At 40.5% G+C, this 26190-nt stretch overlaps 1 protein-coding gene across 1 annotated transcript in view; it reads right to left on the bottom strand.

Annotated features, from left to right (window-relative positions):
• Positions 1 to 6249: 6249 nt before the first annotated feature.
• LOC141433921 (E3 ubiquitin-protein ligase RNF19B-like) overlaps positions 6250 to 26190 on the bottom strand; it is a 51740-nt gene continuing 31799 nt past the window's right edge. Inside the window, 9 exon segments of the mRNA XM_074096066.1 lie at positions 6250 to 9042; positions 9045 to 9263; positions 9789 to 9966; positions 10425 to 10525; positions 10528 to 10658; positions 12103 to 12244; positions 12669 to 12856; positions 13589 to 13703; positions 18106 to 18286. Of these exon segments, the coding sequence (XP_073952167.1) occupies positions 8936 to 9042; positions 9045 to 9263; positions 9789 to 9966; positions 10425 to 10525; positions 10528 to 10658; positions 12103 to 12244; positions 12669 to 12856; positions 13589 to 13703; positions 18106 to 18286 (1362 nt within the window). The 3' untranslated portion in view covers positions 6250 to 8935.

A 26190-nucleotide genomic window follows, 5' to 3' on the forward strand; every position in this document is an offset into this window, starting at 1 on the left:
CATCATTATGACTGTGTCTATAATAATATTGCCCTTTTCATTTAACATTACAATAAGTAATATAATAAAATCTTAACGCGGTAATCTATTCGAAGCACCACAATGGAGACGACCAACCTTGTTACAAATTTAGATATGAATGAAAAATGGGAAGGAGTTCAAAAATCTTATGAGCTTTAAAGGTGCGACCAATCCGCTGCTTGAAAAACGGTGACGGCACGGAATCGCAGTGACGCACCGTATGCGCACCTTTTTTATCGCATGCTCTCCACACCGCTGCTTAAAATACGGAATCGCAGTGACGTGCCGTAAACGTCAGGTCTTTACCAAACAAGCAGCAGTGCTTGCTTGTTGTGTTACTGGCAGAGTATACACTGGCGAGGTTGGCCGCACCGGTATTGCAGATGTTTATGGGCGGCGGTGATCTCTTACCATCAGGAGACCCACTTGCTCGTTTGCCATCCAGTCGAATAAAAAAAAAATAACAAAAGCCGTGACGTTTACGGCAAGTCACTGCGATTCCGCACCATTTGAGTATTTTAAGCAGCGGTGTGGAAAGCATGCAAAAAAAACGGTGCGCATACCGTCGCCGTTTTTTAAGCAGCGGTGTGGTCGCACCTTTAAAACAGTACCTATCTTACTGACTGACAGGTAGAAAACGTACAGACTTAACTACTAGACTTGTTGTGCTCATAACGCCGATCATCTAAAAAGCGCCATTTTAGTTTCATATATAACTATGTACAGTCGAGGGCATAAATATCTATACAGCCTTAACCTAGCGTCAAATATTGTTTACCTTATGATTATGAATGATTAGTGGCATAAAGGTGTATAAATATTTTTGACCTACATGGTTATTTAATACCTATATGGTTATGCTCTTGGCTGTACTTGAAGCAAGTCGCAGGCTTAATAGCTTGAAACCCAGTGACCCAGTGGCGCGGTATTCTGTGTGGCCTCTTTCATGTTAGCTCGAATATTACAACCGGTAGCGCCGCGCCGCAGCGCTCCGCCTCCGCTCTCAGTGGGTTACTAGCTAACAGGCTATTGTCCTAAAAAAAATTAGACTTTCAGATACATTGTGAGAAAATATTGGACACGTACTTTTAGTGCAACAAGCTTTCTCTCTCTAACTTCATGAGGAAACCTGCACAAACTTACAAAGCAATTCAATGGAGTCTGTTCCCAATTCGCTCTGGGCCCGCGTGGGAACTACGGCCCAAGCCCTCTTCTTCTGAGAGGAGGCCTGTGCCCAGCAGTGGCACGTATACAGGCTGTGATGATGATGATGATGAAGCTATTTAATATCTTCTATTCCTTGAAATTCATCCTCTTGAAGATATTAGCATGGTTTCGTCACATCGTCGTTGATTTCGCACTATATTGAACATTTAAATCGAATCGAATGTGAGCCTTTTAGACTATATGATATGCTTATGCCAAAGTGAATGGTTGAGTGAGTTGCTTGTCGACTGAATGTTGGATTTTCAAATTTATTTCATGATGCTAGGTGTAGTACACTATAATATTTAGTATTTCGCTAGACTTCCATCAACCATCACTTATGTGATCCAGTTTTGCTGCACACACAAACATCACGCCTCTATTCCCAAATGAGGTAGGCAGAGCACACGAAACGTTACCGCTTCGGAGCCACTTTTAGCAATTTTAGGTTTTAAGTTTGACAAAAACGGTACAATAGTGACAGGTTGCTAGCCTGTCGCCTACGGTATACCTTAACCTGCAACTAAACATAAATATATATTATTTGCGGAGGGATCTTCTAAAATGTTTTAAACGCCAATGTTGAATATCTGTCAGCTAGTACAATGTAAAAGATACCTACGTCCATGTGCATAAGGTTCTTGGTTCATTACAGGAAAAATATTTTTTTAACAGGGATATAGTGTTGGACGAATATTTTGAATTTTAGTACGTAGGTAGATTTATATTTGAAAAATGCATTCGTGTTAATAAAATTTTCTTATTTTATTGAATTGAATTTGACCATTTTAGGTTACCTATATATTGTGTTGTCGTGTAATTTTTACTTCCTAAGATGGTTTCTTTTTGTACACAAACAATAAACTTAAGACATCAAAAACATGTATTAGCCAGTACTCTATTGCAAAATTGTATTCAAAGATATATTTATGCCTCTGACCGCATCTTTCGCGAGTTTACTTTTACTCCTAGTATAAACTACATTTCAATGATTCTGACAATTTTCTAGACATTTAAGACACTAACGTGGGCACACTTAATTATGTACGTCTCTGTTGATGTGACAATTTATAAAAGGAATAAAAAAATAATAGTCACATCACCAAGACCTATCTAGGCAACCCGGTGTTCATATTAGATGGCTGGAAGTGTCTACAGGATTGTTAGATTCTATTGAAATAGAGTTTAGGTAGTGCCACGAGAGTTGAAGTTAATGATTACACACACAGCTACAACATGTCGTGTAATGACAGCAGGATTTTGACATTTACTCATTCACTTCATTCATTCTCCTTCTGCACATTCAGTTATTTTTGTAGCTGTGTGTGTGATCATTCACTACAACTCTCGTGGCACTATCTATATTTTTTATAGATATAAGAACCATTGTGATAAAATCATCAAATGACATAAACATTATACTGTTATTTATTTTGTATTTAATCTATTTCTATTAAAATTATTTGCACAAATTATATAACATTTATGCAAATTCTAAAAACAGAAGTACATTTTCATCTCTTTACAATATAACTTTGCTAGTACCTATAGTTGTTAAATATTTTACCAAGCTTATGCGTGACACTCTGTATAACCCTGTCGTAGTCAGAATTTGCCGCAATTATCAAAAAAAAAATGATAAGTACACCAGAGGCTCCCTGCGACAGTGCCACATACGAACTTGTTAAAGTATAGTTTTCCGCAAGCTTGGCAGTTATATTACGTACCTAATTATATTATTACTATTATTAATTATTATTATAAATGTCTTCTTTCGTTCTTTATACCACGATATCGAGAAAGGCATGACTTGGACATACATAGGGCAGCTATTTCACTCAAGTTTACTGTTGACTTTCTTTTTCGTTGTCGTTGCACAGTGGCGTGACGCCGTACCAACTCGAGCCCACCGAGGTGCCTAAACTTGTTACATGACGTCAGTGATAACAAGTCCTCATGGCGAAACTTGTGAACCTATACTAAATACGAACAGTTGCATTCGAAGACGCACCTAACTCACGCGTCTCTCACTCTCCGAGTTGCCTAAGAAAAATGTTCACTACACGCCACTGTAGCACAATCAGAGTCTGTTTAGGGTCTTCCACAATACTTAGAAGTAAAGCGAAACTAAGTTCTACACGGCCTGCCGTCCATTAGAGCGACAAGCGCTCCTAGAATTCATGAGTCAAAATGATTCCGCGCATTTTTTTCCTGATTATTAGATTTTGTCGTATGTCCGTGATGTCGCTTGTACGCCGAACACTATGAGTACAATAATACGGTATTTGACAACTCCTGATTTTGCCATATCTTATTATTATTATGAAAATATAGATATAAAGATTGTGTTTAGCGAGGAGAAAATTTAAATCGGTTGAAAATTGGATTTATAGTGTTTTTTTGAAAAATCTATATACCTACCTGTCTCTTTCACAAACGCTTTTTTCTATGCAGCAAATATGGCGGTACTGGCGTGTGACGTCACATGCCAGTATGTCTTTCTCTGTCTAATCTTGAATTTCAAACCTTTATAACTTTGTTATTTGTAAAGGTAGCTTAAAAATTGTTTTTCTATTCGATAACAGGCATTGTGTACTTTTCATTTATAAAACATATACAAAATAGTCAAATACCGTATTGTACACTAATACGAGTACACTAATTATTAGTGTCAATGAGGGACCGGCGAAATATCGCTAGATGGCGTTAGTATCGAGAGGTCCATTTAAGAAAGAAAATTATTTATAACAGCAGTGACACATTACACAGGTTAGAAAAAAATATAATAAGAAGTGTTGCCGCTATAAAAAGGTCCCGGCTCAGCATACCGCTGGTTGAAAACCAGCACTGGTCTTCCGCCGGGCCACAGAAGAGTGAAATTACGGAAAGTCACACAAAATAGCTACAAGACAGAATGCTTAAATAGGCATGCTAGTATTGGTAGTGCCACGAGACTTGCAATCAAAAAAAGTTACTAAAAGTGAATTTGTTATAAATTAATTTATTTATTACCCTTGGATTTGCGAAAAGCCGTAACGGCCACAGAGTTGCAGCCGTAGGCCGTGGATTTTGAGATTTTTTGGCCTGAAAGCCGTAGAACACAGTAATTGCCGTGGCAACACTGACTGTGAACTGATAGGAGCATGCTATCAAAAGGCATGTGTATCGGAGTGTTTGTTTTGAGCATGCTCATTTAGGAGCATACCTACTCAAAATTAGCATGCTTATTGCTGGCAAATGTAAACAGTCCATAAGCATACTCATAAGCATGCTAGTAACGAGCATGTGTAACAGTAGCTTAAGTGTTGGCGGGACGGTACGATACGAACTTTGATTTTCGAATGTCGTAGTAGCCCTGCAGGCTCGCTCTTGCTCAAATATACCTTTTTTTTTAGATTATGGCTTGGTAACAAGACCTTTAAGCCAAACAAATATACCTTATTTCAACGGCCTAAAGGTACCATCAGCCAAATAAGTGGTCTATCAATTTCTAAACAAGTTGCTATCAAATGAATATGTCGCTAAAGTCTAACTTTCAAGTTGACAGACACGTCTATTGGCCTTATTGTTTTATGACATGCAAACGATTATCAACTTTAGGGTGGTAGACCACACAATTATTTGGCTGATGGTACATTCCAATTCGCGTTAAGTAGCCTTATAAAGTCCTGCGAGGTGTTCTATTGTAGTAAGAACTATATTTAACTATAACCATTTGTAAGAGCTCGTCGTTTACTTGGAGCTTACTTACGAGTAGGCCCCCGTTTCAGCATCCATTGATTAAATTTACTTGACGGATAAATGTGATGCTGTCTCTGTTTGTTTTGTTCGAATAGACGGAGAAAGCATCACATTTATCCGTCAGTTAAAGTTAATCAATGTGTGGTGAATCAGCCCCCTGTAATTATTTTAAATACACTCAACAAGTAATAAGAGGAATAGAAATGCCACGATAGCTAAAAGCGCGAGGCTCCTATATGGTTAAAAAGACGTGCATATTGTTTCGATTCAGTCTACAGGTGACTCCTGAGTGGTGAACAAAAATTATGGTAATGTAGCATTTCTAGGCAAATTCAGTTTATTAGCTTCTAAAGAAAACGATTAAGCTTTAATTTATTATAGTTAGTTAATTTTCATTAAGAAAAATGGCCACTGATGGTCATCCCATTCTATATGACAAGTTCGGTGGATGAAATTACTCAGATTTGACATTTATTTAACAAAAACATTTACATACAGATTTTTGCATTTTATTACGTACAAGTGTTTAATCTGCTATGTACAGAGTGAGAAAAAAACCTGTTCACCATTTAAGAGTCACCCTAACGAACCGCTCGAGTTAATTATTAATAAAAATGTGTTATTGCAGATATTTGTTACACAAATTGCATTCCACTGGTGAATATCGTAATTGACTAAAATATAAAACACGTGAGCACATAATCAGCAGGAGACTAAAAATTGGTGTACTTCTATTCCTCTGATTATTACTAGTAAAAACATTATTTCACAAGCGTCGAACTAGAAGGAATTGATAAATGTTACATGCTGTATGGACAACAGAATGTGAAGCAACGTGTGACTTAAACTGTACCTCTGTTATGAATTAATGAGCAACTTCTATAGATAAAATTAATAAATTAAAAGTTATCCAAATTTAACACGTGTCTTTCATTTCACATCTGCCCTCCATCTTCTACGTTCCCTGATCTTGGTCAGTGTAAAATTTCAAATAATATGCTATTCTATGAAAAAATCGCGAGGAAACCTGCACACACCTGCGAAGAAATTCAATGGTGTGTGTGTGTGTGAAGAAGGCCCGCGTGGGAACTGCGGCCCAAGCCCTCTCATTCTAAGAAGAGTCTTCTCGTTCTAGGAAGAGATGGCCTACAGTGGTACGGATATAGGTCGAGATGTTGGGGATGATGATTTTACAGTGTATAGTCAAAATAGCTAAGGAAAATTCAATAAAATTTACTTTCTGTGTTGCGTTCCTTACTTCCAACTAATAAAACAAGCGCATAGGTTTAATCACATTTTAATCGTTTACACTGTAGGTATATGATTCACTTAACATAAACTATAGCTTACTCTTACAATTACTTCGCCTACAAACGTGAAAAATTAAATAATTTAGATCAATAATAGTAATCATTATTCAAAGTATCACAAATATCGGATAGAGTAACACTGCTCTGAAAGCGCAAAGCATCTATCATGCGGGCGCTCCCTCAGCGAAGTACCCGCTCGACCAATGAGGATTTAAACAAGCGAAATATCGCGAGATGGCGTTAATATCGAGATGTTCGTTTGACGTTAGTCTCGCTTGCGATTGGCTCGCAACGGCGAAGCTACCGGAGAGCTAAACGGGGGACCCAAGCTCAGGGGGCCCTCGGACTCCCGACTTACAAACTATAAATGACAAATCTGGAGTACGTAAACTGCTTCAACTTTGCCCTCTGGCCCCAACATTGCCCGAGTTGATTTAGAGTCGATAACTTAGGACTCTTATAGGTTTTAAACTTTTATCTACACAGGAATTATTATTACGGGGAGACAAAAGTTTAAAAACCTAAAGGGTGCTAAGTTATCGACTCTAAATCGAATCAGGCAATGTTGGGGCTAGAGGGCAAAGTTGAAGCAGTTTACGGTACGTCGAATACGGAACAAACGATTTTAAATAGTTTAGTTGGGGATCATAGTTTATTTTTGCCCCAGGGCCTTTGGTTACCTGGCTACGTCACTGTTGGCACGTTAGTTATTTAACCAATCACAAGCGCGACGCAAATGTCAAGCTGTCAAACGGACTGCGCGAAACTAGCGCCAACAGGCCTGTCATAGACCCTCATTGGGAACTAAAGTTGCGTCGGAGACGGAACCTAACGCTTCCGGCTCGCAGGATCGCGTACAAACAAATGCAGTCGACACTTGCTGCATCAATGTTGCTTTGTACAGTCGAGTTCATAAACTTGTGAGCAAACATTTGATCAAAAATATCTGAACACGCTCCTATGCCGTTAACAATAGAATCGTGTTCAGATATTTTTGCAAAGATAACGGCAAAGTAACAAAAATATCTATACACAACCTTAATGTCAAGTCAATAAAGTCGCGTAAACATATTTTCGTAACTTTGACCGTGTCGATCTTTTTGTAGTTGACTGTACAAACTCCAATACAGAACAATATATCCATGCAGCGACGTTTTGAATTAACGGATCAGGCTTGAAATGTGTTTTCTATTATGCTTATCACAAAATTCATGCATGCTCGTGTCAGTTGTATAATGACTGCTGGAAGAGACCCCTTTAAAGAATTAGTTCGCCTTTGTTGCTTTACTGTTAAAAATATAAAACTGATTCCCAAAATGCTCCAAGAATGAGAAATGTGAAAACGAATATACGAAACTGTTTGCTTTCCAGAAAGTTCTTACTCCCAAAATGTGTGGGGTGTTTTTATATTTTCCTAATAGTATTTTCAAAGAGTAAGTGAATGTGTAAGAAGATTTTTATATTACCGAAAGCTAAAATCCGGGAAAGCAAACAATGGAATGAAAGAGCTGTGGAAGTATAATATTTAGCAAAAACTGACATTATGGGACTGTAAACCATTACAAATAGGAGAGATTCTAACACTGCACATATTTTATTTTTAACAGAAGACGTGACGTGACGTTTATATTTTGACGTGAGAATGAATAGCTTATTGGACATATTAGGAAACGAACATTTCAACCCTGAGATCACATCCCTGCTTATATTAAAAGGGACACAAATAAAAATAAAGTATCTTTAATGACTTTGATAAAAGAACTTTTTTATTTTATATTTGTGGCCCTTTTGTATATAAGCGGTCATGAACATCGAGCCGCGAGCCGGGAGCCAAAGTATAATAAGGATTGTCAGTAGATTATTGCTCGACCGTACCGCGCCGGGGTGTAAGGCCCGCGGCGCTCACTTCACTTCAGCTTAACTAATAGTGCGTTCGTGTGAACCCTTTAACGGTAGCAAATAAAACATAGATCGTACTCGTCAAACTGACGCCCCAATGAGGGCTATCGTTTTTTGTCTCACTAGATGGCGCACTGTTGCGTGAGGTTTTTAAGTATGGCTTTCAAAGGCTGTTATTACGGGCGTGAAAACAAAGTTTAGATTAAAATCATATTTAATACACCTTAAAACCGTACCATAAAAATATCGAGCATGCCACAGTTTTGCATAGTCCCCGTTATGTTCGGAAAAAAGGGACGACAAAGGTTTCCGAAAGACAAAACACATCATTCATTGCACCGGAATGCATATTTGCCATAATTAATTTCAGATATTGCAAAATATTCACAAAGTTATTCTATTATAAATAAACCCGCGTAGCTCACCCAAAAACTATGAGATTTGACATTTCGGAGACCTCACGCTACACTAGCGCCTCTAGTGGCGAATTCATACGCGATAGCCCTCATTGACGTCTCCTGTCACACTACAAACATAAAAATAAAAAATGTTACTTTACAATGCTTCTTCGATAAAACTTTACAGTGTAATGGAAATTAAAAAAAAAAACAATTATTTTAACAGTCGCTGAACTAATGTCATTCAGTTTGACGAGTACGATATATATTTGAATTATTTTCTCCTGTTAAAGACCCCGTATATTTGAAAGCGAGTCCTTTCACCGGACGAATCAGAGTTGTCGAGGCGGAGCGCTTTCGTTACGAGTCGCCGGTGGGGCGGGTCTCAGAGTGGGTGGTGACAGAGATCTCTGCGGGGGCGGCGCGGGTCGGGGACGTGGGCGGGGGGGCCTCCGGGTCGGGGGGGCCGCCGAGCCGTAGAGGAAGAGGCTTTTGAGGCGAGCGGAGCGGGACGAGCAGGGGAGGTCGTCGGGCGGGGGCGGCTCGGCGACGTCGGCGGTCACCTCGAGGCGCAGCGCGGGCGGCTCGGGCTCCGGCTCGTGGGGCTCCTGCGCTAGGGAACCCGCCAGCGCCGCCAGCGAGGGCGCGCGCGCCTCCGCGCCCGACCCCGCCGACAGAGACGCGTCGCCTGCAAAATAGCATACGTAATGTCAAAGATAGTCCTGCCTGAGATTATTGTTTGGCGCAAGTGCTAATATTGAAACCCGAGCAAGCGTTCGCTCCTAGTTCAAACAGAATCCTGAGCGTAGCCGAGGGTTTCAAGGCACGAGATGTTAAATAACTTTACAAAACACACAATTAGGGTATGGACCTCACTATTAGCGACAAAAGTAGTACGTAGATGAAAGTAAACCAATTAACTTTCATGAATCAGTTTTTGATTATTCGTAATTCAATTTTTTTTTAAAACGATTTTTTTTTCTTCTGATTGATGAAAAAGTTAGCAGTTCATCATAACATAACGTACGAATATCAAAAACCTTTTCCACGCAAGACGGGAAAAAGCACTTTTCCACACAGATTTCAAAGGAGCAAACCTTTGAACTAGTGAGGTGAAATAGTAGGTAATTTTATACAGCTCACATCCATCAGAAATACGAAGAGTACGAGCACAAGAACTAAAAAAGCTTGTAGGTAGCTTGTGGGTAGTCACCGATGCTGGGGTCGATGTGTCTCGAGACGGCGTCGGTGTCGGGGTCGGGGTCGGGGTCGGCGCGCGCGCAGCCGCCCGCGCGGCACAGAGACACCGGCACCACGCCGTACACGTAGAACAACAGGATCGGCACGCCGATGCCCACCGCCAGGCCCGCCACTATCGGCGACACCAGCAGCTGGAAACAGCGACAACTTTATATTATAAGTGTCTGGTCTGCACCACTTCAGCTATGCCAGCCAAATTGCGCCGACAAGTAGGTAATTAGGGGGTTGTGAAGCCGATTCTGTGATCTGTTTGCGAAATATTCAACTTTGAAATGAGAATTTTCATTAAATCGAGCGTGCCACCCCTCTAAAAACTGTTGGTTTGAAAATTAAAAAAAAAAATATGATGGCAGTAAATAAATCAAATTTGCAAGGAAAACTATAAATTTGCTTGAGAATTATTAGTAGTTCAGGAGTAAATAACAGCCTAAGGTATAAAATAGGTACACCTAAACATGGAAAATTCCGTTTTTTTTTTTAATCGCGTGGGTGCAAAGCCGTGCACTCACGCGAGTTAGCGGAGGACCGGAGGCGCTAAATATTTAGTGGTGGGCTGGTGGAGTTAGTGTAGCACCCGCCCTGTACTGACCGCGGCGGCGACGGCGGCGGCGACGGCGGCGGTCCGTCGCGGCACGCTGGCGCGGCGCAGGCGGCGGTGCGCGCGGCGACCGGCCCACAGCGGCAGCCCACCAGCAGCGCGGGCAGCGCCACTCCCGCCACTACGGCGATGCCGAGCGGCGCGCCCGCCAGCGTGCCGAGCTGCCAGAGAAGCTTCTTCTTGCGCGACCAAGGCTTCTTGCCCCAGAACGTGCACCCGCTCGGACTGGAACACGAAACGTGCTGCGGTTACAACTGATCGACGTTACATCAGGCTTAGCAGATCCTGTGCGCCGCAAGAGAGCTGGGCGCCGGCGTATCGTCCGAGATCGCCAGCTCCCACCATAATTTAAGGACCCGCAAGTGCAAGGTCCTTGAGGAGAATGGCGTGCCAAATGGTCTTAGCATGCCATTGGTAGGAAGGGGGTCCAGAAATGGCTCCCCCAGGAGGTGAATCCGGAAACGGATAACCGCGCGCCTCCTGGCGATGTAGCGGGTTGTACCGTACAAGCGCTGCGTCGCCAGCTGGGCGACGAGGAAGGAACAACCCGGGGGTTTTAGTGGGTCAAAACCCCACATAACCTCATCGCCTCCCCGTGATGATGGGGTATCTGGTGGCAGATTTCCCCCGGGCAAAAAAAAAGGCTTAGCTTAGCACTACGATTTAAACGCAAGCAGTATACGCTTCAACCGCTTGCGTTTCTTTTCCATGCGATACTCTGAAGGACACGTCGACATGCTAAAACCGCTCGCGTTTAATCGCAGTGCGCGCTCAGGGATTGCAATCCCGCAGCATTTCATTACCCGCGGGATTGATTTGCGGGATTCGACCACCAATCGCGCACCATTTCTTTCTGTCAAACGGTGTGGAATGAAGATAAATAGAAATGCACCAGAGCGTTAAGCAATATGGCCGCAAACGCCGTATTGTCTATTCTCCACCGTCCGCATATTTCTACAAAAACATCAAATATACCGTTTTACAGAAAGAAATAATGAATGCGATCACAGAAGTAATTAATTAATTATTAATTATAGCACTTGAGGCCACGGACACAGAATTCAAATAAGATTAGATTTCACGGATGAGTGCTGTAATTTAAAAAAACCGAAGAAAACACAAAATCATGTGCCTATTAATTGCAGAAGAGGCATAAATATGGCGCTATTATTGATTCTGCATGCAAGGCAACACACGATTTCTATTCCTTCCTCATATTATAGGATAGATGGTTCCGTGGTCTGCACTGTTGTTGTATTGTCTAACGGCTAACGCTCTGGCACTCGCGATAACATTCACCATCTCTTTTTATATATTTTTTGGACGACCGGATGGCCTAGTGGTTAGAGAACCTGACTACAAAGCTTGAGGTCCCGGGTTCGATTCCCGGCCGGGGCAGATATTTGTATGTAATACGAATGTTTGTTCTCGGGTCTTGGATGTTCAATATGTATTTAAGTATGTATTTATCTATATAAGTATGTTTATCCGTTGCCTAGTATCCAAGTACAAGCTTTGCTCAGTTTGGGACTAGGTCAATTGGTGTGAAGTGTCCCATTATATTTATTATTATTATTATCCTTATCTCATACTGTGTGTGTGACAGAAATAATTGGTAAACGATCGTGATTCCGAGTACCTACGTTAAGACAATGGGCAGATCATTTACCTGAGGTAGTGCAGGTCTGAAACTTCCTTCATACAGAGCCAGCAGAACTCGGCGCCGCAGACACAGCACACCATGTGGTTGCAGGAGCCGTCTTCGACCTTCACTATGAGCACGGCGCAGCGTGGACACGGTTTCACCTCGCCTAGAGACAAAACGCACAGGAGTTACCTAACAGTTTATTGGTAAAAAGCTAATAAGATCACTTACTTGAAACGACATATCCATTGGGAGTTGGGTTTACGAGGTACTGATTTTACTGCCAGCTGTGCCGTTAAGAAAAAATTGAATGCGAGAGATAGTTTAGGTCGTTGTTACTAGCTTGGTCTTCAAGATGGCGGTCTCAAAAGAAGAACACGCATGGTAAAGCGTGCGATTTGTATGGGGTGTATTAGTAGTCTGAATTTTTATTCGTAGGTAGTCTGGTAACATATGTCGCCGAATGTGTGCGGGGTGTTTTAGTTTGGATGTATTTATCGAGTCGTTGCAATCCGTATCGTTGAATGTGTGTAGGGTGGAAGTGTGGTGAATAAGTAGTGTAGTAATCTGTGTAAGTGTTGGCATGGCACCTGTGTCGTTGTCGGGGTGTGAAGGCTGCGGCGCGGGCGGCTGGGGCGCGCGGCTGCGTCTCGCCGCGTCGCAGGTCTGCGTGGGGTGCCAGGCCGCCTTGCAGTGGTAGCAGAAGGACGCGCCGCAGCCGGGCGCCAGGCACGTCAGCTTCGGGCACGACGCGCACCCCGTCGCCACCACCGCGAAACTGGAACAATCGCAGCCTCAGAACCGGCAGAGTGCGAGCAGCCAGTTTGAAACTTTGAAACCGGTCTCAAAATGGTTGCGTCATGTGCGGTCGCTCAAAGGGGTCTATGGCATAAACTAAAATAAAAATCAAAGGTAACAAGAAGTTGCAGTTTCGTAGCAGTTGCGTTCCACCGTCTGTTTGGGCCTAATTAAGGCTGTCTGTACACTGGAGCGGAGTGAGGGGGTAATGCGGAGTGGAGTTCCCGACTGTGTCTGTCCATAGACGCGGGCCTAGATAGCGGAGCCGAGCGAGAAAGTAATATGGAGCGGAGTTGCGAAGATACGGAGCCAGATACCGGAGTGGAGCGAGACAAATAATGCGAACCGGAGTTGCGGACTGCTTTTCCATTCGCGGAGCTTTTCCGCATCCCAGTTTTGTATGAACTTTTAAGCTAGTTACTAACTCCCCACTCCACTCCACTGAAGAGAAGCGGAGACTTTATGCAATTCTATTGGTGGATTTTTATCTCGTTTCCCGCTCTACTGCCTCACTCCGCTCCAATGTAATTGTAAGCAGTTAACTAGCATATAAAGGCAAACTTGCTATTTCTTGTAATACCCATATATTCTCAAAGTTATTATAGTCTTGTCGGCAATCACGGTGTTCACTTGTTCCTCCTACGTCCCGCCTCACAGGAGAGCCAGGGCAGCCTCAAGCCGGCCGTGAGCCGTCTACCAGCTAGCGCCTTACCTGCAGTCGGGCGCGGGGCACCACCTCGTGTCGGGGTCAGCGGCGAGCGCGCGCCGCACCGAAAACTCCTCATACTTGTCATACAGCACCGGGTTGTCCACGATGCGTCGCACGTCTGCAATGCAACACATCCTGAGCTGTCACCCTTCACACAATGTTACAAAAATGCAGTAGGTAGTGAATAATGTTTTGCCATCGTATTTTTCATCTCTCCTGTTCGGAAAGTTTAATTTTCATGGATTGCGTTTTCATCTCCAGCGTGGAAAGTATTTTTTTTTTAATTTTTCGATTAGCCACGGAGTCGAAGATAATTGAGTTACGTCAATGACACTTTTTTTCACGTTTCGGCATGGCCATCTAGATGCACGTCGTGACGTGACCAAGGAGCTTATATACAACACTAGAGGTTGAACGCCGAAGAAATTTGATCTTTATTACGTCACGAACATATTCCATCTCTTTCTTTAGTTAGGTTAAGAAAGAGATGGATGTTATTCGTGAAATGTGAAAGAAAGAGATGGAATTTATAATTAAGTAATAAAGGTCAAACTTCTTCGTTCGGCGTTCTACCTCCAGTTTTGTAGGTATATATAAGCTCCTTGGTCGTGACCAACTCGTTTTTTTTTTATACTCGCCGTGGCAAGTGGCCAGGTCGAAAAGGTACCGTTGGAAGTTGGATATAAGTAAATTCAATTTACTGAATACTGAAATTCAATTTAATGTTATTCTCATTTTTTATACTATTTTACTTTCCTCACAGTCGAAATGAAAAGTAGAGTGTCTAACTCGGGTGAAACCCATTTCCCCTCGAACTATTGAAGAAGAGAAATATCTCAGGTGAAATGGGTCACTTTCCACCCTTGATTATCAATCTACTATTATCCGAAAAGTTCGTATTTTATCTTGCTTTCTCAACTAGCTTATGGGAGTTTACTGAAGCTGATTGAGCAAGCAAGATAAAAACGAACTTATCCGATAAAGTACGATAGAAAATCATTACTCAACAGATCGTACATACATTTGAAGAAGAAAGAAAGAACGAATAAATTTATTTGCTAAAATTGGGCACAACAAGAAAAATAAATTGCAACTAAAAAATAAGAAAACCTTACTTAATCTCATACATATATACTTATTAAATAGAAAAAAAAAAAGAAATATTGTGCCGAAAAAGCAAAAAGGGCCATACTCAGCGTGTTGCCACGGCAAGCGGCAGCGCTGGTTTTCAGTATGACCCTTCGCTTCATTTCCCTTGACATAGTTATTGAATTAATCAAATTAGTTTTTTTTTTATTAGATATTGGAAATCCAAGGGAGAGGACTTTGCCTAGCAGTGGGATATAGAAAATGGCTAAATAAATAAAAAAATAAGATTTCCTATTAATTAAGAGTTTTAATACCACAAAAGTTGCAGTGCCCTGACAGGGGTAGATATAAAAGGTTATACAGTCGCGGAATGAAAAGTTTGACCACCTTAAGGTCTGTTTTTGCTTGGTCAATATAATCGACCGAGTATGACATATTCCGTCATAATATTATTCAAAAAGGTAACATGTTTTAAAAGAATTTATTTGAAAACTAGTCGACCTTTTGATGTGCTGAAAATAGCTTTAAATGAAACCTAAAAAAATTAACATAATATGTACATAATATCAATGAATATGAATATAACGCGTAAAATAGTTATTGCTGGACGACACTTGTTAAAATTAACCTTTAGTGTTTAACGCTCCCGTTCACGCAGATCTGCGTCAGATTTTTAATGGTTTGCTAGGCCTTTCCTTCGCTCGCGCAATGCAGAGATGAGAATTCATCGTAGCTGAAAGAAGCTGCTAGAAAGCTGCCTTTGGTCGCATCGTACGAGTATAATCGCGCGACCATTAATGAGGACTTCAGGTAGATATTTCAGGTAGATGGTCGCGCGAAACGTTTATACCGAACGCGCGCATCATTGCACGAGCGACGGCCGAAAACGGCGCCTTCTGCATAGGGCGGCGCAGTGTTGCGCGTGAGTGAGACAAATCTGAAGGAATCTTGTCTTCTGAAAGAGGAGTCTTCAGATGCAAAGAGAAAGGAAAAAGTGTGCTATTCCTCTGATACATATCACAATTTATACGGTAGTAGAATTAAGCTTGTGGTAGGTCAGGTAGGAAGTAGTGTAGATACTTGTAAAGCATTAGTTAGTTGGTAGTCGAGGTAAAAAAAGGTTCGTCACTTTTTGGACCTTAACGTAATGAATTAGATTTAGAAAGTGACGAACCTTTTCTTACCCCGACCGACATTCAATAATTCTGATTCTGTTTAAGGCCTTATATAAACATTACAATAGGTAATGTAGGAAGTTTAAAGAGCTGCAACAAATACGCATATTCGGACTTTCAAATGTGCACAGAAATATAATATCCCATATAGAACGCCAAGTTCCCGCATTGGCATTCTAGTTATTATTAAGACACAAACATGTTTATGATATCAGCGTGACGCCAGTGACGTCCCTCGACGACGTGTTTACCATATAAATAGGAGGGTTGTTTGTTTTATTTTAAGCTAGGTAGGTAAAAAGAAGCTTGTACTGTAATTTTGATTATAAATATATATACTCAACGGCACAAAATTTGGCCCACCACTCTACATACAAAATTATCCATTATATCTGAGGGCCAGATTTTTTGCCGCTCAGTATATATTGATATCAATCAGCGTGATGTTGGCATAGTAATGTCACGGGTTGTGATGTAAATTGAAAGAGAAAAAAAACATAATAAATAAACAATATTTTTAAAACATTCTTGGAAAAAAACATGAAAGAAACCTATGTTTTTTTTTCTAAATCAGTTTTTCATTTGAAAAGAACAAATTATTAGTTTATATTGATATAATTTGGTATAATATGTAGGTAATGATTTAATGTTATTTAATTTAAATAAATAAATAAGTAACTAAATATGTATAATAAAACGCTTAATTTGATTGTTTGTTTGACAGTCATTTTAATAGGCACAGATAGAGATTTCTCTATAGGTGTGTGTATAATACATATACAAGGTACGGAAAAGCGGGGCAGGAAATTCCCGTTCGTAGATAAAAGTAAAATTAGTGGTGTTGCTAATTAAGTATTTTTGAAAATTTGTCCATGGTGCTTTCATATACCAATTGATAAATATTATTATGAACTCATATTAAACGATAATTATCTAATTTAATGAAAGTTTATTTTCGTCGCCTTGAAAAAAAAGGAACTTTAGAAATAAGACTGTTTTTTTATTTGTTTTTATTCACCTCAGAAAAAACCGTTTTTTACAACACTACTCACGGCGCCAATCTTACGAGTTACGTTAGATTTTGTAATAAAATTGTATTGCGATTCCACCGCGGCCGTCCACCGCTTCCTGGCGCCGCGCGCCGAACCATAATATCAATATCGGCCGACTCTTACATTAAGTGTTTGGACAAATTCCAACGTGGGCTCGTCTAAATTTGCACAAGCACTTGTCAGTCGTGCTCAATGAACACTTTTTCGCGTTTGTTTTGCGTTCTGCGTAAATAGCTGTTAGATAATAGTGTTAATTACCTGTTTTAGCGGTACAACATATGGGGATGGAGAACTGTTATAAACGTGTTGATGACAGAGAAACAGAACGAGTAAAAAGTGACAAACGCGTTATACAATCGAGTTGATGTCATTAGTACCAGTTTGAACCAACACGTATAAAGGCATGTCCGACCCACGCCATCGAGTTCGTTCAGTCACCCACAAAAGACAACGTCTCAGATCACAATTAACTACAAGAGTTTAGGACGGCGAACTTTTAGATAAATCTCTCATCGGGTAATGTCGTCGAGACTGTTTTAAAACTCCTTCTAGTGTGCGACCGTTTCGGTTTCGGGTTTGGCGTTAAATTGTGGTATCGGTTCTAGCAGAAAATCTGTCGAACTGGATTCGTAGGCTTTCATGCGGCGTTCGAGAGCTGCTGATTTGTCGTGGCTACGTTGTACAGTCAAGTACAAAGATATCGACACGGCCAAAGTTTCAAAAATATATAAATATTACACGACTTTATGCACTTAACATTAAGGTCGTGTTTTTTTTATTTATATATCTAGATCTAACCTTGATTAACCCTCTCAGGCCAAAGGTGTATCTCACTGGTTCAGTAACAGCCTATTCACTCTAGCCTTGAAGACCCCTAGGTTGTATTTATCCGGGAATACAGACGATGGGAGCGAATTCCATTTCCTATCAGTTCGCATTATGAAAGATGAAACAAACCGCTTCGTGCGGACCAGTGGAACAGTAACAATATCACAAAGGTGAAGAGGGTGACACTCTTCACAGCCCGGATTATACCGACATGGAAATACCGACCCTTATTGAAACTCATGTCAGGTTCAATGTGCGTGTACACGAAAAACAGGGTCGGTATTTCAGGTCGGAAGCCGCTCCTCCCGCCTGGAAGACTAACTACGTAAGGGTGAAGACGCTCCCGCCACCTGGAAGTCCGTGTATGGTATCTTACCGAGCGGATGCATGTTCTCCTGGCAAGCGGGGCAGGTGACGGGCACGCGCGCCTCGAAGATCTCGATGGCGAGGTACTGGCGCAGGCACGGCTCGCAGCAGCGGTGCGAGCACCACGTGAGGCGCACCATGCTGCCGGCGCTGAACACCGACAGGCACAGCGGGCATTCCAGAACGTCGCCCTGGAAAAATTAACAACCCTCATTATCATTAGGCTCCGTTACCACCCACTGGTCTATGTGCGAGGATGTGTTGCGGGGAACGTGTTTTTCATGAACCAATAGTAACGCTTCATTTACTTCGTCTCGCTCCGCTCAGCTGTTTCCACCAGAGATGTGCTGTGCGAGGACAGGCCAATGAAGCGTTTCTATTGGTACATGAAAAACACATTCCTCGCTGTGCGTCTACATCCAGAGATGTTCGAGGAATGTGTTTGTAATCAACCAATAGAAAGGCTTCATTTACCGATCCTCGCTCATGCAGCGCTGCTCTAGTGGAAACAGTTCGGACGTCGCAGCTTCACTATTGCCGTATAAAATAGAAGTAACCTATGAAAGAGTCGCGATTTGACTGCTAATGAAAAGTACTGCCCTCCTATGCCGAAAGGCGCTAAGGTGACCCGGGGCTATTGTATTGTATTAACGCAGCCATAACCGCGAGTGCTGCCTGGCCGAAAGACGTCGTGTTCGGCGGTTCCGGGGCACCATGCCGCACGCAGATGAATGCGACGTCAGGGACGCTGACTCAACGGGGTCACGCCGTTTTGTCACCTAATTAGTTTGAAATATTAGTCTGTAAGGTAATTATTGTATGGGCCAATAAACGGATTAATTGTTAATAGGCTTCTTATTAAAAAGAGCTACGCTCTTGTCGGTGGAGTAATCGCCACTCCGAACGGTCTTCGGCCAGCTGTTTGACTTCCTAATACGACACGACATCCACTTTCTCTTTCACCTGGCCAAAATAGGCCTTCCTCTGCCTCGTCTCCTTCTACTTTTCCTTCCAGCAGGTTTAAAAAGAAATCGTTGTGTCGTATCAAGAGTCCTATCATATTTCCTCTTCTGCAATTTATGGTCTCCAGTAACGTTCTTTTTTTCTTTGATTAATAGGCTAGATTCCTAAAGATATAGAATTAGTCCGTCAAATAGATTTTTCAGACACGTATTTTTTCGGACGCGTGCGAAGCCGCGGGTAAACACAAGTGTTAAATAAAGATATGTGATCATCGTGGGCCCTGTTGGGTACAGCAATATTTATCAACAAGTGAGTTTTTCAAAATAAATATCGATCATCGATGTTTAATCGTTAATGGCTTGAGATTGTGTAGGATTTTAAATAGCTGTATCCTGCTGGGACCTAACTATTTTTAACAGACTTTTTTTACTTAGGTACGCCCTGGACGTGGTTTACCAGCTTTGTTATTTTGGATATTATTTAAAAACTCTTAAGATATTTTTTTTTCAATAAACAGTTCTTACTTTATGAAGTACATTCGGCCGTTACTCTAAAGCCGAGTTTAGACTTGCAAGAAAAATCGTGCAAGTTGCATTACATTGCGACGCCGTAAAGCCAACGAGTTTGTAGTGGTCAATCGAGTGCCCAATGTAAAGCAACTTCACGATTTTTCATGCAAATTTAAACTCGGCTTTAGTGTTAATTAGTTCTTTATAAAGTACTCGAGGGCCCACGAGGATATTTTAGTAGAAAAGCATATTTTACCTACTTAATTTAACCAGTTTTGTTTTTAATTTTAGACTGTTTCTTGGAAATACAATATGACATCGCTATGCCTACTTAAACTTTTCCTTTTAAATTCATCATTCATTACCATTTTTTCAGCCACCATTTAGCGTGTAGAGAAGAAGGGGGGGGGGGCCTTAATCTAACAAAAATTAGCACTTAAATTATTATTTTGAAAACGGAGTTCTTTAGTCAAAAATGGTCAAGCAAACAAAATATTTTTTAAAAGACCATACCAGATCGATACCTCACACCTAAAGTTTAGATGAGAATAAGTTTTTATTAAAATGTAATTTTAAATACAAGCTATTTTGATGATTGTAATTTTTGACAATTTTACTTGCATTGTCACCCAAACTACATTTGCATACCAAATTTCAAGCCGATGCCATTAACCGTTGAAGAGTTCCGTCCTGCGGAGTCGATCCTGGCCGGACTACCAGGCTGTCACTACCAGACTATTGTATTGTCACGCAATTTACATAAGTATGGCAAATTTCAAGGCAATCCGACTACTGGAAGTTGGTCTAATTTAACTTGCAAGATTTGACTACAGACAACGGGACAGGTGAAACTACATAAATAAAATCTTATAAAAAACTGTAAAAGCTTGTAAAAACGTTCCCACTTTACATGGAGGCACCATGAAACAAAAAAAAAAAAAACATTTTTATCATTTTTTTTACCGCCAAACGAAAGAACGGATGAAGATTCCTAGTATAGAAATAGACTACGGGACCCTAAAGAAGTCATTACAATCTTTATAATTCTCTATTTGTCATTAAATTGTCCAGCGCCTGAGCAAGAATTGGCATCTAAAGTTTGAGAACAGTGACTGATGATTTCGCAACATCGTCTAATAAAACCGTAACTGATTTGCGTCCTCCTAAATCGAGTTTGGTTGTGTTTCGAAGATTCAGTTCATGGTCCTTCACTTCGAATATTTCATCAAAAAGGAAAATTTAAACAAAATGTGCTGAAATGACCGCGAATTCAATAGAATCAACTATTATAGCTAATTAGCATGTAATTAGTTTAAAAACAATTAGGCTTTGCTTATTGCGAAAAAAAAAGAAAACTATACAATCGGCAAGTTAATATTCTGTGACTAATACCCACTACTAATGTAATTTGCTGTATGCGTTTAAAATAATTCTTGGTACTTTAAATACTGTCACCAATTAAGGACACGTTGTTATTTTAATTTGTAACTTGATTTCCATTAAATTTCATCTCACCGATTCGAATAGATTTGTTAGTTTTGATTGCATGTGATATTTTCTCAATTTCTTAATTTATTTCAAAAAACAATATACTATGTCGATATTTTATATCCATTAGTTACATAGAGACGAGATGGACGGATGGCCTGGTTAAAGTCGCGGGTTCGCGGTGGATGCAGGCTGCTTCCAACAGAAGCAACTGGAGGTCTATGTGGAAGACCTACGTCCAACAGTGAACGTCCGTCAAACGGGTGAGACAGCTAGACAATTTCACGTGTTTTAATATCGATGAAGTTTCCATCTGTAATTTATAGTTCCTCTGACGTTTATAGCGCGTAGCATAAGCCACTTCGGGGTCAGTCCCTAGTTTAATAAATGACAAAGTGATTAACACAGGTGTTTTGTGAAAGGAAACTTGTTTCAGAATGCAGTAAGTTTACATGGCCTCATTTACAATGCTTATTTATTGAGGTACAACCAACTTATTTGGTTCCTGGGCTACCACAGATATTTACTATGACTAGATAATTTTATTTATATGTATAACAGAACAATGCTTATGGCATTACGTACGATGTCATGATAACAAGGTTTTATGGTGGCCTTAGGATTCCCAGCCTAGGCAAATTGGTTCAGTTTTTCGCAATTGTGTGATGTGTTTTTATGTACAATAAAGAGTTTTACAATACAATACAATACTGATATAATAAGATTACATATGTCATGCTCATTTGTCAGGAATTTTATACTTATTTATTGTGCGTTACAATGATTAAACGTGACGATGTTCACCTTAATAAGAAACCGTTGCGTTACATCATGTTCCACAAACGACCTTATATGACAGAAAGCCATGTATTTTCCACTATAGACGAAATGGATCGAATCAATTATTACGCTTCGTAATTCAAAACAATTGCAGCAATAAAACCAAGTGGCTTTACAGGTTTCCAAGACTAGTTCGTTACCCGCCAAGTGTATGTAACACGAACGATTTGGTTCAAATCAAAACAAATGACTTATTCTTAGAAAATATTTGCTATTAAACCGTAGTCAAGGAAAAGCGTTTCCATGAAATGAAATAAGCCGCAGACAACCATGGTCTAATTTATCTTGTCCTTTATTGAACGTTTTTGGGAAATTTAATTTGTCGATTAACATTTCGAATTTTCACAAGGCTTTTGCGCTATGTTAAGACTATTCCATTTTATCTTTTACAAATAAAAACTATTCAAAGTACAGATAAAGAAAAGAAAAAAAGTAAAGATTAAAGATTAGAAGTAAGAATATAGAGATTAGAAGGATTAGAGTAAAGATTGGGGCGTTTGATGAATTCTAATTTTGACCTTTTGAATATCAAGTCAAGAATACATCGTATAAAGGGATATTGCACCCACTGCAGGGTGACCTAAGTTTAATGTCCGCCCATACATATTTAGTACCTAATGCAGCAGACTATTAGGTACTTCTTCAGCCATAACACTCCATTTTATACCCGGGATCCGCCCCGTCGGGTCACTGAGCGCTCTTTGGATTTATAACTCAGAGTCGCACCTCCACAATGCCATATTATCCGTCCTCACAATTAAGTGACTAAATGAAGAGTAATGGACTTTGTAAAATCCAGTGACATTAAACTGTTTAGTCGCCGGTTCAAGACATTAAGTTTGACTGAGGAGCCCTTCACTTGAAGCTTTTGTAAACGTGAACGTCTGACAACATCTGTTCGCACCTTGGATGTGATTAATTCGTTGAGCTGACAGCCTATTTGTCTGAGCGAAAATAATTTGGTAACGAATTAGCGGTAAATCGCGCTTACGTACCAAGGTGTCATACGGGAGGACAAATAATGCAATGGAACATCATATTATGTATTTATGTATTAATGGCGAGGGATGAGCGTTTTCGTTAGGTAACCTGAGAGTGGTGCGAGTTAGGCATGTAAACAGAAGTACAGAGACAAGAACTCACAGTTAGTGTATACTACCTTTCTTTGCCATGCCATGCCTACTAATCATCATTGACGTCATGTAAACAAAATTAGCTAACCCGGTGGGAATCGTGTTGTCACGTTAAGGTGCTCATTGTCGTGCAGTGAGGGTAGGCAGCGGTAGCAGCTGTACGCACAACGCACACGCACCCGCCACCAGCAGGGCAGGCAGCAATACCCCAGAGAGCTATGCTACTGCTGCAGGAATGGGAACGCCTTGAGTGAGACATAAAAAGTACTAGTTACTCCGATTCGACTGGTGATTAGCGCTTGAGATAATTTGTAACGCAGAAATTCTTACTTCTTTCACAAAAATTCGAATTAACTGCCGAATATGTTAATTAGCAGATAATAATTTATGAAGCTTTGCCGGTAAACGATGAATTAGTGTTTTGGGAACGTAAACGAATTCACTTTCAACACGTAGCTTACATTGTAATCCATACGCTTTGACTGATTAGGCGTTCTACTCGTAGTCAGCACGCAGCACGGTTGTAATTACATCCCATCCAACACCTGCACCAAGCTTCGAGTTTTTTCGTTATAATTGGTGGTAGCAATAAATTAAAGACTTGAGTAAACAATGGGGTCGTTTTTAGGGTTCCGGAGGCAAAATGGCAAAAACGGAACCCTTATAGTTTCGCCATGTCTGTCTGTATGTCTGTCTGTCTGTCTGTCTGTCTGTCTGTCTGTCTGTCTGTCCGTCCGTCCGTCCGCGGCTTTGCTCAGGGGCTATCAATGCTAGAAAGCTGTAATTTTGCACATTATATATATATATAATATATATAACTATGTAAAGGTGATTTTTTTTTTCTCATCGAACTCTATTTTGTGAGATATCGTTGGATAGGTCTTTTTAGGGGGTTGCTAAGACGATTTTTCGAAATTTCAGTGATTTTCATGTTCGCGAAATATAGTACAAACTTTCAAGGAAAACTATAACGGCTAAGTTTGCTTGAGAATTATTAGTAGTTTAAGAAAATAGCAGTCTAAGGTAAAATATACCTTGGAAGATTCCGTATAAAATACGAAATCCGACTTATTTTTTCGCTTGGCCGGTTTTTTTTTACAATAAACTGATCAGCTATTGACCCCTATTTCACAGGAATAACAAAGTGTTCCGAGTCATCTATAGTCACAAAAAGAGCTAAGAAAATGCTTTCGGAACAAAAGCCGTTCCTGCGCATGTTGCATGAAAAACAGTTTTATCATCCCTTAGTATTTCATCTCAATCATCTCTTTAAGTCTTAAATCTATCAATCATAGCTATGCCTTCTGCTTGGTTAAAATAGCTTCGCATATCACATTTTACTATTAAAATGAAAATATAACCTCGCCCGTCGGGCAGGCTCGAGCGACGCGATTCGTCACAGCGACCAGTGCGCGGTACTCCGATTCGCCAGTCATTCAGAGAGCCTACTCCGAAGTTCGAAAATCGAAGTTCGTATCGTACCGTCCCTCTCGCTCTCGTATTAAATAGTATAAGTGTCAGAGGGACCGCACGACACGAACTTCGAGTTGCGAGTTTCGTAGTAGCCCTGCAGTTTGCTGAGCTGTGATTTTCAGAACCGGATAGCAGAAAAACTAATCCGATCGCAACAATACCAAATATCGGTTTAGTACAGACTCGATGATTTAAAGTGGGCAAATACATATTTAAAAATAAATGCGACCAGGCTGAAAGAGATTGAATTGAGCATGACGCTTGGGTGGGATTTCCCTAAGCTAATTATGTCTGGTTCACATGGACTCGTAAATCGTTAAGTATTTGAACAGATAATCGCCGATAGTGTTGATAGTTCTTATTACCAGCAAATAATATCTTTATCGCTCCTAATACAAGTGGCTGCATCGAGGCCGCCTGGGATTTGGAGGAAAAAGTTTAACCAAACGAGGTCAGTCACCTAACGGAACGAAAAACAGAAGTGGCTAGACTACTCGACTGGCCTGAGCTAGACGCTGTCTCACCTCGGCCACTTTTCGTCTACATTGCCTTACGATTTAGCGACTACTTTACAAACATTTGTATGGGCCAGCTGTTTGTATTGAAAACGTTAAACTTTATGTTTGGAAACGTGCACCAGAATATACGTAGAAAATTGGATAAAAAAGAAGCTATTAATGCACTATATATGCACTTACAATTTTAACATGCTATTCGTTCCGAATATTAAACTGTCTGCAAACTTTCGCCTTCTTTGAAGTCTTGGTTCATGTCGTCGACGGATAATATTGATTTTACAAATTCGTCATAGCAAGAAGTATATACAAAGATCTCAGAGCTCGATTCGACATGACATCTTGGACTGTTCTAAAATTCGCAGTAAGTAAATTTGAAATGTGTAAATTGCCAATCGCTTTGAGCATTCGTTTCGTTTAGTCGCGTTTCATTTTGTCGTTGTCTTTTGTTTTATTTTGCGTAACGCTACTTTCGTAAACCTGAGACTCTGTTAGTTGTTTTAAAATAGATTTGAATAGTTCTCTTAACCGAGTTAGATACAGCGAGATCATTAGACATGAGTTCTTTCTTGCGTACGATCGCGAATCAGTCGAGACGTGACAGACTATTACACTAAGGCAGGGTTACTCAAACTTATGGCTCCACGTACCCCTGTTAAAGTTTCTAGACGATAGCGAACCCCTACCTCCCCCCCAAAGAAAGTAATAAAATTGACTGTTGGAGAAAGTAAGGTTATTTTTATTTCAATCATCATCATAATATAATGTATATTATTTATTTCAATAAAAGGTAACAAATATAGGCAAGAATCGTCTTGCCAACGAAAATACAAACTGAAACAAACAACAACAAATAACAAACAAATAAGGAGTTGAAATAAAAAATACAAAAAGACTCCAAAAACCAATCTTAATCATCTTGCTAGTATTGCAGCCTGGTGGATTTTGGAGTCACGTAAACCTTGTCGCGAACCCCCTACCGTCGAATCGCGTACCCCACTTTGAGTAACCCTGCACTAAGGTATGGTAAAAATACACACACGGGCTGCATTTCTATTGCAGACGAGATTAAGAGTGTAAATTACATTAGCACCTGACCGCAACTCCCGGCTGACATGACACGGCCTGCCGTTGACATATTTCCTTATGAGTTCAACAACCGTCAAGAAAACAT

Source organism: Choristoneura fumiferana, chromosome 13 (assembly GCF_025370935.1).
Source record: "Choristoneura fumiferana chromosome 13, NRCan_CFum_1, whole genome shotgun sequence".
NCBI lineage: Eukaryota > Metazoa > Arthropoda > Insecta > Lepidoptera > Tortricidae > Choristoneura > Choristoneura fumiferana.